This window comes from Dendrobates tinctorius, unplaced genomic scaffold, assembly GCF_039654945.1.
Source record: "Dendrobates tinctorius isolate UK_male_01 unplaced genomic scaffold, ASM3965494v1 ptg000093l, whole genome shotgun sequence".
Classification (NCBI taxonomy): Eukaryota; Metazoa; Chordata; class Amphibia; order Anura; family Dendrobatidae; genus Dendrobates; species Dendrobates tinctorius.
The window spans coordinates 6,392,156-6,407,456 of NW_027361761.1; the positions used below are offsets into that span (position 1 = coordinate 6,392,156).

Sequence of the window (15,301 nt, forward strand, 5' to 3'; positions counted from 1 at the left end):
GACACCGTGCGATGCCTGCACTGAGAGCCCCTCTGCTGGGAGGAAATTAACTTTATTCCTCCCGGCAGCCTTTTTCTTCCAGTCATAGGGGTTGCGCTGGCACGGTTTCAGTCACCGCTCTGTATATAGAGAGTGGCGGCTGTAACCTCACCCCAGCACTGACCGACAGCCGCCTCAGCACCATCTGCCATCCAGTAACTACCCTACTGGTGACCTTATAAATAATAATGCTTCTTAAATGCACACTTAATAATTAACTGAGTCCCCCTATGTACAGTAGTAATGGCCCCAGCATCGTTGATGTGAGCAGGGGGTGGTGTGATGACTGTTTTGACTTCTCCCAATTATCTTCTATTGAGTGAAGTCAAAATTATCTAGTGGAAAAGTGCAAAAAGCAAACATGGTCGTATGATCACCTGATGGCACCAGTGGTCTTGGGGTCTCATGACGGCAGGCACACCCCATCATGATTTTGCGGTCTGTAGTCTGAGAGTGACTGCAGACATTTATCCCGAGTCTTTAATAACTTTAAAATAATAAATTGCTTATTATTAAATAGAATGCAGCTCGTGGTTACTGTATGGTTATACTTGTTAGGGGGCAGACAGATGGACGTATTTCTCGTGCGAGGATCGCATCGCAATCCTTGGACTGACCATCAGCAATCCATCACGCTGTCACGCTCATGTCAGGAGTGGTACCGGACAGTCTGAAGATTGTGGTGCGATCCTCACATGAGTTATACAGCCATCTGTCTGTGCTCTTGTTATACTAATACTGAAATATTACTCTATTATTAAAGTATTAACTCTCTCACAAGTAAAAAAAAGCCCCCATCCTCTCACATTAACCCCCCATGCTCTCTCCCCCTCCCCACAATACCCCCATCCTCTCCCCGCTGCCTCACATTACCCCCATTCTCTCACATTCACCCCCTGTGCCCTGTCCCCGCTGCCTCACATTACCCCCATCCTCTCACATTCACCCCCTGTGCCCTGTCCCCTCTGCCTCACAATTCTCACATCCTCTCACATTCACCCCGGTGCCCTTTACCCCCTCCCCCACAATACCCCCATCCTGTCACATTCACCCCCTGTGCCCTGTCCCCTCTGCCTCACAATACCCCCATCCTGTCACATTCTCCGCACAGTGACCATGACATGCCTAAGCAGAATGAATTTAATAAATTCCATCCCCATTTTCCATGAAGCTTGCTGGCAGTAACTGAGGCAGGACAAGGAAGTGTCCAGTGTATGTGCACAGAGGGCACTAGGACCCAGCATGCCTGAGACAATCAGAGCCTGCCTGGCAGAAACTGCAGCTCCTCTGGTGAGACAGCAGCACCGTACACTGCACAGACAGACTCTGCAACCTGCCGCTCTGCAGTCTGTCAGAAAGAGGAGCCGGCATTGTGCTGCTCTCTCCCTGACACCTCAGATACAGCCATGTCTCCCAGTGGGCCCCTACATGTGACAGGGCCCGGGGCAACGGACCCCTCTGCTACTGGGCTGATTGAACACCCATTACTGGTAACTTTGAGCCCCATGAGGCTTCAGGAGTGCGGTTTATAGAACAAGAGGAACAAAGCTATTAGATTTTAGAAATTTAATCCAACAATGAGGCAGGGCTTAGAAAAACATACAAACCTGTAACAAAGGTGGCGAGATAACAAAGTACATACAGTCACATAGAAAAAAAAGAGATAAACAAAAGAAAGTTTTTAGACCTTTTGTCATAGGAATGGCGCAGATCTTGCGAAGGGGAGCTCTCCATTTGGAAAATGGTAACGTCCTTACAGCAAACTTAATCTTGTATCACTTAACATGTATTCTAAGTTATAAAACACTTTTACCAGGTACGAGCCGCTCAACACTGTTTAAACATGGGGAACAGCTCGACACTGCGCAATCGCGGTATTTTAGAGCAGATTTGTGTGGAGTCAACGCACCCCAGAACATCCATCTTAGTGTGTGCCACCCCTATGACTGAATGAGAAGGTACTATATAACTATACAAAGTGATTTTTGGAGATAATTATGGCGCCATTTGGATTGAAAACAACGTGTTAGTGATGCACATTGCATCACTATCAACACACTGGGGACAATTTAGTTGCTAAAAATGATGTGGCAGGTTCTCTTTAATGTTATCTGTCCCCCTGAAGGTCCCAAGCCAGAGATATTAATGCCATATGTCCAACCATAATTTTAACTTTTATTCATGACATATACAACTATCCATTTGGCTGGTTTTAATTTGGGGCTAATAGGCAGGCCACACAGTAATGCAAGAGAATGCATTGCTTTCGGCACTGCACCCCAATGCCGCCAATATGCCTCCCATATCTATAGAACCTACACCTGTTACTAAAACTTCGAATATTCATTTCTGGTATATGGCTCCAAAGGGTCTGAAATCATGGGCCATGGATTTCTTTTAAATTAGGCATTCTAATCACATAGGGACAGAAAGTATCTTAACAAGAAGCTGTTGTTTACCCCTACCAGCCCACAGGAGGTGCCTACATCACAGTGGGGTGTCATAGAGCAAAGGGGGGTAGAATAGAGTGTTAAGGCTGCTTTCATATTGCATTCCGAGACCCGTTTGATGGCCCCGTCTTTGCTTATGTCCGAACCTCCCTGCAAAACGGGATTCGGATGTACTGTATGTGCCAACGTGGCCATTAGTGATGAGTGAGTATACTCGTTGCTCGGGTGTCCTCCGAGTATTTTGGCTTGCTCGGAGATTTCGTTTTTGTTGACGCAGCTGCATGATATGTGGCTGCTAGACAGCCTGAATACATGTGGGGATTGCCTGTTTGTTAGGAAATCCCCACATGTATTCAGGCTGTCTAGCAGCCGCAAATCATGCAGCTGCGTCGACAAAAGCTAAATCTCCAAGCACGCCAAAATACTCCGAGATCACCTGAGCATGCTCGGGAAAACCCGAGCAATGAGTATACTCGCTCATCACTAGTGGCCATATACCATAATGGTGCTGGCAGAATGAACGTGCTCTCTGCCATTAGCCACTTTTGTCCATGTATGCCTACTGGAGGTGGAAACTCAGGCGTAGTAGACGGCATCTGGGTGTTCGTCTTCAGTTGGCATCCACGTACAAAAATGATGCGCGACAGAGCGCTCGTTCGCTTTGAATCTACATAACTAAACATATGTAAAATAGTTGCAAGTCAAATTTATGTATCAGATTGCCAAAATGAGTGTCTATAAAGTGATGGTAGTCTCTCATTGGAAGCTGTAGTGAATGGTGAGATACGGAGGCTGAAATTCAAAAGTTCAAAACATTGCTACCCTTTTGCTCATCAATGTAAGTTTCCACAATGGTAAAGTAGAGCTAGGCCCATCTACAGTAGATTGTCTATTGTACTGCACATATTTCTATTACTCCTCTAGAAAAATGTTATGTTTTTCTTTTGTATGCTTACCATGGCCGTGCTTTAATTGCCTTGAGGATCAACCTCTAAAAAATCTAATGAACTCTTTGTATGCAGTAGATGGCAGCAGCAGACTAGTTCATTGCACCGAAACATGGACCTCTACAAGGTGGGAGAATTGGGTGACCATAAGCCAACCTGCAATCAATTATCTGAAAATCTAGATAATCAAAGTACACCAAACATGTAATGACCTCATTATATTTAACCGACCACAGAAAAGAATCATCAAGCCTATAATTTATTGTAAAAAAACTGACAAAAAAATTCAAACAATTAACAGCAAAGTTAACATATTTTTTTGCTTGCGAAAACTTTTAGATTGTCATCCATACTTGTGCAGACAATAACTAATAATAAATGGTGGTAGGTCTGACACATGTGCAGCCCAGAGTCACCACCTCGGTCTCCAGACTGTAGGAGAAGCTGCAGCCTTTCTGCTCCCGTCGTAGGACCATCACCTCCTGCTGGATGGGGAAGGAGATCAGGTCTGGACTTTCACGGCCATCAGCGTCTACACAAGCAAGAGTCAGACAATCGGCCTCTGCAATGACGAAAGGGAATCTGTTGGGATCTGTGTTGTGGCTAAAGAAAAAGAAAAAAATACTAAATACATATAACAGGCCAAATGTAATACGTTCCAGCCCATGCCACATTCTGGTCTTTTCTGTAGAAAACTTCCATAAACTGAAAACTAATGTCATCCAAAGCCAATAATAATGTTGTATAAATTAATTAAAATAGGAAAAATGCATGCCTTCATGTACCCACGAGGCACCGTTTTCTTAAATTATTACCTGGACTTTTTCCTAGTTCTTCCTCCTAAAAATCAGAATAGGTTCCATAGTCTGCTATTGTGAGTAGAGTTGAGCAAATTTTTCAAAATTCGGTTCCGATTTTGATATTTCGGCGATTACTGTTGTTGCAATATTCGTCGAACACAGACGAACGAAATTGGAGTCAATGGGATAAGAAATGAACGAATATGTTCGGAACCAATCATCAAGCATAAATTCAACATGAACAGGTTACCAATATGGCAAATTCAGATTTGGCGACCGATTCCGAACTTATTCGCTCAACTCTAATCGTGAGTACTTAATTGGACTGTATCAGATTTTGTGGTAACACATGACATTGTCAAGGGGAACAGTAACACCAAGTTGTCATTTTATTCATGCATTTCCAAGAGGAGTAATTGAGAAATGACACAATGGAGAGAAGTGTATCAACATTTTATGAAAAGCGCAAGTATTTGCTAAAGCATATGCCAGGAAAGTTGATGGACATGAGAGCATATTTATACTTGGAAGAGATTACGAGGTCCCAATAATTGGCCAATGCAACAACCACCAAAGTTCTGTATAAGAGCAAATGTGACTTGTAGCGGCTTTAAGGAGGAAGAAACTCCTACTGGCAGTGGTATAACTTAAAGCTCATTGGCACCAATGCAAAATTTCCAACAGGGCCCCCAACTTTTATGAGGCTTTAATAGTACTGGTCTTCTCGAATAGCAAAAATTGACCTTTTAGACCCTCCTAGGCTCCAGGTTCTGGGTGGGACTGCAACCTCTTTACTTAAAGTGGTTACTCCCCAACCTTCCGACGTCTGTGGTGGTGGTCCTCATGCGCTCAACCTTCAGACCTTCAGATTCTGCTATTTGCAAAGCCATTGCAGTTAAAGCAGCCTTAAGAATGGACCATAGGAAACCAATCTATATTTTACTTGTCCATTTTTATGCTGCAGCCAAGTAGCTACAAAATTGATCAGGTTTACTCAAAAGTTTAGGAGATCTTAATAATATATTACCTATAATCCCAGGGAGATAGAGAGCGGATGTGAATATCCTCCATCTGCACCAAACTCTCCTTATAGCTACTGTCAATGAGACTGGTGTCGACTGTCACACTGGTCGGCAGGCGCCGATTCTTTCTTCCAGGACATCTCTGTTGTTTGGTTTCTAGCTCTTCATCCCTAGATACCAACTGAAAATTGAGGTCTGATAAGTAGTCTTCAGGTAGAACAGCAGAAGAGCTGAGGGCCATCAGGTTGAAAACCTAAGTAACAAATGATAACATGAAGGACATAAGTTATATTGTACAGCTGAAAAAAAGACATGTCCATCAATTTCAACCCAGGGATGTGAAAGGATAAAGAGAATGGGGAAAGTTCAACTGAGGGAGAAGGAGGATAAAGAGAAAGGGGAAAGTTCAACTGAGGGATGGAAAAGGATAAAGAGAATGGGGAAAGCTTAACTGAGGGATGGGAAAGGATAAATAGAATGGGGAAAGTTCAACTGAGGGATGGGAAAGGATAAAGAGAATGGGGAAGTTCAACTGAGGGATGGGAAGTATAAAGAGAATGGGGAAAGTTCAACTGAGGGATGGGAAAGGATAAAGAGAATGGGGAAAGTTCAACTGAGGGATGGGAAAGGATAAAGAAAATGGGGAAAGTTCAACTGAGGGATGGGAAGGATAAAGAAAATGGGGATAGTTCAACCGAAGGGATAAGAAGGATAAAGAGAATGGGGAAAGTTCAACTGAGGGATGGGAAGGATAGAGAAAATGGGGAAAGTTCAACTGAGGGATGGGAAAGGATAAAGAGAATGGGGAAAGTTCAACTGAGGGATGGGAAAGGATAAAGAGAATGGGAAAAGTTCATCTGAGGGATGGGAAAGGATAAAGAGAATGGGGAAAGTTTAACGGAGGGATGGCAAAGGATAACAGGAATGGGGTTTAGGTACATTCATATAGCGTAAAACAGTCTGTCTTAAGGAGCAAGTTTTTCTCTCCTTATCCTGAATTTCAATCAACTGAATCAGCATTCAGAACAAGAATTTTACACTTTTACATAAGTGCTGGTATTTGTTATCTTCTTCTTTAAAAAAAAAAAAAAAAAAGCATCTAAGCCTTTTTTGAAACTACCGATGGTTCCTGCCTCTGTTCCACAGATTAATTGTTCTCATGGTACTGAAGGATTACGGTATTTATCTTCTCTTCCCAGGTGGAGGGAGGGTATCTTTATCTTTTGAAGATGTTATATATCAACAAATTATGTCCATATTTTTTGTTTGAGCCTTCTAAGTACTTTTACAGGTTATTCATATCTTTATTATTATTGTCACCTCAAGCCTAAGGAGGAGCTAATTATTTCTTCTAGCCTAAGTGCTGGTAAAAGGTTGCTATTCAAGAAAGAAGCGGCAATTCATTTAGATTTGAGTAGGAAAGACATTTTAAGAGAAAGTAAATAAAGTCCTTCCTAGACTGGTGTTGCAATAGTTCTGATGATATAGCTTTAAATTTTGTTAACTTATGCTGGACCTTTTGGGGTCCAATATCTTGCTGCAGCCTAGACCCACCATCACATCAGCTTATACTTTGGTGGGCCAGTCATGTTTCACAATGACAGTTTATCGTGCCCTTTAGTGCTGAATATTGCAGTTATCACTATACATATCTAACTGAAGCCAACTTTATTAACTTCCTCTTTCCACTCTCTGACCACAACCTTCTTTCATTCTCTGTCAAAAAATGATGACCCACTCAGGACACCACCACTTACTGCACATACAGAAATCTCCGTGCCATCAATATCCAGCAGCTTATGAACAATCTACAGTCATCTTTAGCTCCGATCTCCTCCCACTCCTGTCCAGACTTTGCATTGTCACAATATAATAAGACAGTGGAAAGTTCCCTGGATGAAGCAGCACCTGTTATACTCAAAACGAGCCAGCACAGTCGAAGGCAACCCTGGCACACGCTGCAAACACGTTTTCTTGGCGGTGCTCCAAGTGTGCCGAGCGTCTGTGGAGAAAATCACTTTCAGCAGAAGACTTCATCCACTATAAGTTAATGTTCAAAACTTATACCTCTGCTTTCCATCCAGCCAAACAAGGTTACTTCTTCACCTCATCCTATAACTAGCCAACAATTCAAAATAACTCTTCCAAACTCTTTGAAGCTATCCACTCCCTACAGAGCCCTAAAGTACAGGGACCAATAACCAACCTCCGCTGAATCTCTGGCCACTTTTTTCCTACAAAAAAATCATCAATATGTGTCAGAACATGTCCACTCAATCCCCTCAGAGCTTGGATCCCCTTGCCTCCTGCACCTCAAGTTCACTTTTATACTTCTGAATGTTTTATGGAAGAGGTTACCAAGCGCCTCGCTTCATCTCACCCTACAACCTGCACCAATGACCCTATTCCCCCATATCTCCTTCAGTGTTTCTCTCCGGCTGTCACTGTCCACCTCACTAAAATATTTAACTTCTCTTTTTCTTATGGCATCTTTACTTATTCATAGTAACATAGTAACATAGTTATTAAGGTTGAAGGAAGACTTTAAGTCCATCTAGTTCAACCCATATCCTATCCTAACCTGCCCTAACATGTTGATCCAGAGGAAGGCAAAAAAAAAACCCCAAGTGGCAAACAGTAAGCTTCACATTGGGGAAAAAAATTCCTTCCCGACTCCACATACGGCAATCAGACTAGCTCCCTGGATCAACGCAATATTAAGGAAACTAGTGTATATACCCTGTAATATTATATTTTTCAAGAAAGGCATCCAGACCTTTCTTAAATTTTATTAGGGAATCACTCATTACAACATCAAATGGCAGAGAGTTCCATAGTCTCACTGCTCTTACAGTAAAGAATCCGCATCTGTGAGTATGCTTAAACCTTCTTTCCTCCAGACATAGAGGATGCCCCCTTGTCCCCGTCACAGGTCTAAGAGTAAAAAGATCATTAGAAAGGTCTTGGTATTGTCCCCGCATATATTTATACATTGTAATAAGATCACCCCTAAGCCTTCGATTCTCCAAACTAAATAACCCCAAGTGTAGTAACCTATCTTGGTATTGCAGACCCCCTAGTTCCCTAATAACCTTGGTCGCTCTTCTCTGCACCCGCTCCAGTTCAGCTATGTCTTTCTTATACACCGGAGACCAGAACTGTACACAGTATTCTAAGTGTGGTGGCACTAGTGGCTTATATAGAGGTAAAATTATGTTCTCATGAGCATCTATGCCTCTTTTAATGCATCCCATTATTTTATTTGCCTTTGCAGCAGCTGCCTGACACTGGCCACTAAATGTGACTTTGTCGTCCACCCATACACCCTGGTCTTTTTCAGTGACAGTTTTGCCCAGTTGTTGTGAGTTCATTTTTCCCTTCACCAGTGAGGTCTGATGAACTCCCTCTTCTGGAGAAGGAAGGTAGTGAGGCTGATTACCAAACAGCTGAGCAGGTAGATGATGACTGGGTCACAGGAACTGATGACTGGATATAAGGCAGCCGACGCCCTGCTGCCTTGCCGGTGATTTTCCTGCTGGATTCTTGGAGACCAGTCTGATTTCTGCTTCTCAAAGCTAAGTTTTGCTCTGCCTTTTGTACACTTTAGTTCTGGTTTTGTTTGCCTGGTTTTTTTGGAGTTCAGCCATCCCCGGCCGGGGGTGAGCTGAATTCCATTTTTGTCTCTGATCTGTTGATCTCTGGCTCTGTCTTCAGAATATACCTGAGTGCTGATATAGTCTTTTGAAGCCTAGCGACTTCAGGGCCTGTTTCTCCTATCAGTCTGTTGGTACATTTTTGGATAGGGTTTTTTGCGGATTGCAGACAGCAGCTTTTCTATCCTGTCCTATTTAGTTAGCTTGGGCCCCATCATTTGCTCAACCTATCTTTCTATCTGTGTTAGTGTTTTTCATCTTGCTTCACTGTCATTATATGTTGGCGGCTGCCTATTGCTTTGGGGTCTGCTCTGGGGCAGTTTAGATTTCCCCTTTCTGTCTTTAGGCTAATTTAGTTCTCTGGCTCTGATCGAGGGGTCTAGGGCACCGTAGGAACCCCCCACGGCTACTGCTAGTTGTTGTGGATAGGTTCAGGGGTCTGCAATCTGATAGCTGCCAATTTCTCTGGTTTTCTGGACTTAGCTATTATTTTTGTTTTTTCCTCCTTCGGTGACTCATCCATAACACCCAGTGTTTTACAATTAAGCACATAATTATACATCTTGTTCGTTCTACCCAAGTGCATGACCTTACATTTATCTCCATTCAAGCTCATTTGCCAGTTATCAGCCCAAGCTTCTAGTTTACATAAATCCTCCTGTAATATAAAATTGTCCTCCTCTGTATTGATTACCCTGCAGAGTTTAGTGTCATCTGCAAATATTGAAATTCTACTCTCTATGCCCCCTAAAAGGTCATTAATATATATGTTAAAAAGAAGCGGGCCCAAAACTGACCCCTGTGGTACCCCGCTGCTAACTGTGACCCAGTCCTAGTGTGCTCCATTATTAACCACCCTTTGTTTCCCTTCCCTGAGCCAGCTCTTAACCCACCTACACAGATTTTCCCCTATCCCCATTGTTCTCATTTTATGTATCAACCTTTTGTGTGGCACCGTATCAAAAGCTTTTGAAAAGTCCATGTACACCACGTCCACTGCATTCCCTTGGTCCAGTCCGGAACTTACCTCTTCATAAAAGCTTATCAGATTAGTCTGACAGGAACAGTCCCTTGTAAACCCATGTTGATATTGGGTCATGAGGTTATTCTTCTCGAGATACTCCAGCATAGTATCTCTTAGAAAACCTTCCAGGATTTTACCTACCGTTGAGGTTAAACTTACTGGCCTCTAATTTCCAAGTTCAGTTTTTGTCCCCTTTTTGAATATTAGCACCACATTTGCTATACGCCAGTCCTGTGGTACAGACCCTGTTATTATGGAATCTTTAAAGATTAAAAATAATGGTCTATCTATGACTGTGCGTAATTCCTGCAGTACTCGGGGGTGTATCCCATCCGGGCCCAGCGATCTGTCAATTTTAGTGATTTTTAGACGCCGCCATACTTCCTGCTGGGTTAAGCAGGTGACATTTAATGGAGAATTTTTATCCCTGATCATGTTATCCGTCATGGGATTTTCTTGTGTAAATACTGTTGAAAAAAAGTCATTTAGCATATTGGCTTTTTCCTCAACCTCATCCACCATTTCATCCAGACTATTTTTAAGGGGACCAACACTATCATTTTTTAGCTTCTTACTATTTATGTAGTTAAAGAATATTTTGGGATTATTTTTACTTTCTCTGGCAATGAGTGTCTCTGTCTCAATCTTTGCTGTCTTGATTTGCTTTTTACAGAATTTATTTAATTTTCTGTATTTATTTAATGCCTCATCACTACCTACTTGCATTAATTCTCTAAATGCTTTATTTTTATCTCTTATTGCGCCCCTTACAGCTCTATTTAGCCATAGTGGTTTCCTCCTATTTCTCGCATGTTTATTCCCATACGGCATATATTGTGCACAGGTCCTATTCAGGAGGATAATAAACGTCTCCCATTTTCTTTGTGTATTTTTATGTCTCAGGATATCGTCCCAGTTAATTACACCAAGATCATCTCTCATCCGTTGGAAATTTGCCTTCCTGAAGTTTAGTGTCCTTGTAACCCCTCTACTACACATCTTATTAAAGGATACATGAAAACTTACTAATTTGTGATCACTATTACCCAAGTGACCCCCAACCCTTACATTTGATATGCGGTGTGGCCTGTTGGTTAATATTAGGTCTAGCAGTGCCCCCCCTCTTGTTGGGTCCTGAACCAGTTGTGAAAGGTAATTGTCTCTCATAGTTGTCAGAAACCCATTACCTTTGCTGGAACTGCAGGTTTCGGTTCCCCAATGTATTTCAGGGTAGTTGAAGTCCCCCATAATAATGACTTCTCCTTGAGTCGCTGCTTCATCTATTTGCTTTATGAGGATATTCTCTGTTGCTTCCATTATTTTTGGAGACTTATAACAAACCCCTATCAGTAATTTATTATTTTTCCCCCCTCCCCTTATCTCTACCCACAGGGACTCTACATTTTCATTAGATTCATATATATTATCACGAAGGATGGGTTTTAAGGATGGTTTTACATATAAACACACACCTCCCCCTCGTTTATTTGTTCGGTAATTTCTGAACAGACTATAGCCCTGTAAATTATCCGCCCGGTCACGGCTCTCGTCCAGCCATGTCTCAGATATCCACACCATGTCATAATTATGTTCCAACAACATTAACTCCAGTTCCTCCATTTTGTTGGCGAGGCTTCTGGCATACATGCACTTTATGTATCTCTCTGTACCTCTATTCTTTCTTAAATTATTAACTGTTCTAAATGCAATATAGTTAACCCTTAAAAACACAGATAGTAAAATAAGAGATTAACCCTGTAGAATGAAAAAATATTTTCATTCAAACATGCCATCATAACCTTTTTACTTAAATAAAATCCCTTGATAAGAAGTGCACTGCTAAATATATACCGGTCTCTATTCTCCCCTTCATCGCTAAACTCCTGGAACGCTTGGTCCACTTTCGCCAAATCTGCTATCTCACAGAAAATTTTTTTTTTTGACCCTTTACAATCCAGTTTCTGCTCTCAACACTCTACAGAAACTGTCCTAACTAAAATCTCTACTGATCTACTAACAGCTAAATCTAGTGGTCACTACTCCCTCCTGATTCTCCTGGATCTCTCTGCTGCAATTCACAAAGTGGATCACCAGCTCCTCCTCACTATCAGCTTCAATGACACTTCTCTCCTGGATCTCCACCTATCTCTCTAACCGCTCCTTCATTGTATCTTTTGCAGACTCTTATTCCTCTAATCCCCTTACTAGTGGGGTTCCTCAGGCTCAGTCCTAAACCTCCTCTTCTTCCCCTTACTGTCGAGGTTGCTCAGGCCTCAGTCCTAGTTCTCCTCCTCTTTTCTCTATACACCACCCCTTTTTGAGAAACCATCAGATTTATTACACATCATTTCCCGACATCACTCCTGCATTAGTACAAAACACCATGGATTGTCTGTCCGCTATCTCTAACATCATGTCCCCTCACTATCTGAAATGGAATCTTTCTAAAACTGAACTTCTCGTGTTTTCTGCCACCCGATATAACAATTGCCTTGGGTGGTTCAACCATCACTCCCCAGCACCACGCTCACTGTCTTGGTGTTAAATTTAACATGGATCTTTCCTTCACTCTCTACATCCGATCACTTGCTCATATGGCCTACATCTTAAAAACATCTCCAGAATCCGACCTTTTCTCACCTTTGAAATGGCAAAAACTCTTATAGTCACAATGTAAGAGGCGGCCAGGACGGTAGTCGTAGCCGAGGACACCGGGGTGCTGGTGTCCTGGCCTCCTCCCACAGGAAAACTGTCCACTTCTACCAGCGTACCTGTTTGGAGTGCTGGTCCATGGACAGGGGTCCGCTGCAGTGCGACTCAGCTCCTGTACACTTGGTTTCAGTGCTTAAGGTTGAAATAACGGACACAGATACCGGTTCAGAAGTCAACTCAACGATTTTACTATGCTCTTCAACGGTCCCGGATACATCAGTTACATTACAGTCCACACAGCATCCCTCCTGCACTTCCCCTTTCTTACTTTCTGTATCCTCACGCACATTACGGGGTAGTAGTGCCCTTGGCGGTACCGCAGCATCACTCCTGTACGACCTCAAGACATAGGGAATCCCATTCATCCGCATCGTCTGGGATTTGCAAGCTTCAGCCCTATTCAAGACCTGCCACATGGTGAATACTCTGTGCCATGCATGACGTTTGTACCACGTATTCCTTTCCATTCCTGCTGCTCTCATAAGCTGCAATTTCCCAAGGTACTCCGGTCTTATCCAGCACCTGACTGACTGTGCCCGTGCTTTTCTTCTTTTCAACAACGTTGCATAGCTGCTCTTACATCCTGTGCTTAGAGCCCTTGTGGAATTTTCGGGCATGTTAGCCCTTTTGCCTTAATCCTATAGCCTACAGTTACTTAACCCACAGCAGTTAACCCCTATGTGAACTTCCTATCAGCTATATCTAACAAGGCCCACTAGTTACCCATATCTATGAACTCTATACTAATAGTGCCCTCCACTATTGAACCCGAAAAATGCACTGACTTATCCTAAACTTATACATCATTATACAAAACACAATACAATATGTACAACATATGATGTGGCAGTACCAATGAGAACGACGGTAATACACAATAGTGTAGCAGTACCGAGCATAATCATATCTACACAACATTTACAATATATTAATATTAGAACTCCCCTACAATAGCAATGGTTGCTCATCTGTTACAGACTAAAATACAGAGGTATCTCTCACATCCACAAATTTCTTCACAGTTCTGCACCAACCTACATCTTCTCTCTCCCCTGTCGCTCCACCCGTGCTATGCATTCTACAAATGATTTAAGACTAACACCCTCCATAATTCGAACCTCACACCTCTGACTTCAAGATTTCTCTTGTGCTGCACCAGAATTCTGGAATGCTCTACACTGGAAGATCCGACTAATACCTTATCCCCCATTTTTAAGCGAGCTTTAACAATAGATCCTATAACCTCATATCACTAATCTAACTCTCCCTTGTTCCCTTTTTCTAAATTTTCCTTGTCCCTCCCATTTATCTGTCTCCACATCCCATGCACCCAACAGCACTTGGTAACTGTACTTAGACAGATCCTGGCTGTTGACCGGATTACGCAACTTTATTACATAACCCCAATCTATTATAATGATATCTGGATCATACATGACAAGCACCTTCTACCTACTGTGTCCCCCTATTTCCTTATAGATTGTAGCTTGCGAGCAGCCGGACCCTCATTCCTCCAGTAACTGTTGAATCGTGTCACATTGTATTGTCTTTATTTTATTTAATTGTGAAGTGCTGCGGAATATGCTGGCGCTATATAGATAAATATTATTATTAACATTACAGTAAGGATCAAATGAGATACTCACAAGTATGAGAGATGTTCTTGTAAGGACCATTCTGCTTCTCCTTCTGGGCGCTTTCTATATTCCGGTGGATCTCCTGTCTGATCCTTACATCCCCGTCCCTCTCGCTATTTATATCATTGTTTGCTCCAGGTGGAGTCTCCATCCCAGGAATCAGAGTTTTCCTAAAAGTTTCTGTAAGTTCCCTGTGACCGGTGAGGAATGGAGGCCGTCACTGTGGACTGTCCAACTCTGCCCTGTAATGTCCGATCATAAGAGAGAGAAACCAGTGTAAGATCCCAGCACTTCCCTAAATCAGGGCCATCATTTATCTGAACTCTCCGCTTATCTGGGGCCACAGAGATAACAGTAACTGAAGTGTTTCTTTTTTATAGTTTCACTTTGGATTTTAAAGAAAAATCTACACTAATTATTGCTAAAAACTTTATAGTGAAAAACTACCCTAAAATCAAGATCAAACACACCTTCAGTATTATAGTAGTTATATTCTTGTACATAGGAGCAGTATTATAGTAGTTATTTTCTTGTACATAGAGGCAGTATTATAGTAGTCATATTCTTGTACATAGGGGCTGTATTATAGTAGTTATATTCTTGTACATAAGGGCTGTATTATAGTAGTTATATTCTTGTACATAGGGGCTGTATTATAGTAGTTATATTCTTGTACATAGGGGGCAGTATTATAGTAGTTACATTCTTGTACATAGGGGCAGTATTATAGTAGTTATATTCTTGTACATAGGGGCAGTATTATAGTAGTTATATTCTTGTATATAGGAGCAGTATTATAGTAGTTATATTCTTATACATAGGAGCAGTATTATAGTACTTACATTCTTGTACATAGGGGCAGTATTATATTAGTTATATTCTTGTACATAGGGGATGTATTATAGTAGTTATATTCTTATACATAGGAGTAGTATTATAGTACTTACATTCTTGTACATAGAGGCAGTATTATAGTAGTCATATTCTTGTACATAGGGGCTGTATTATAGTAGTTAT

General features: G+C 42.0%; 1 protein-coding gene across 1 annotated transcript; it reads right to left on the reverse strand.

Moving 5' to 3' along the window:
• Positions 1–3,674: 3,674 nt before the first annotated feature.
• On the reverse strand, positions 3,675–14,532 carry LOC141098655 (interleukin-17A-like). The gene is made up of 3 exons (XM_073586625.1): positions 14,294–14,532; positions 5,264–5,511; positions 3,675–4,039 (listed from the first exon to the last, which is right to left on the reverse strand). Exons 1-3 carry the CDS (start codon positions 14,321–14,323, stop codon positions 3,805–3,807), a joined length of 513 nt encoding a protein of 170 aa, XP_073442726.1. The 5' UTR covers positions 14,324–14,532; the 3' UTR covers positions 3,675–3,804.
• Between the last annotated feature and the right edge of the window lie 769 nt (positions 14,533–15,301).

Bases quoted from the DNA above. Each gene is read 5' to 3' on its own strand.
- LOC141098655 (XM_073586625.1), bottom strand. From the start codon at position 14,323: ATGGTCCTTACAAGAACATCTCTCATACTT. The intron at 5,512-14,293 runs GTGAGTATCTCA...TTTGTTACTTAG, and splicing joins CAAGAACATCTCTCATACTT to GTTTTCAACCTGATGGCCCT. The intron at 4,040-5,263 runs GTAATATATTAT...CTTTTTCTTTAG, and splicing joins CTATCTCCCTGGGATTATAG to CCACAACACAGATCCCAACA.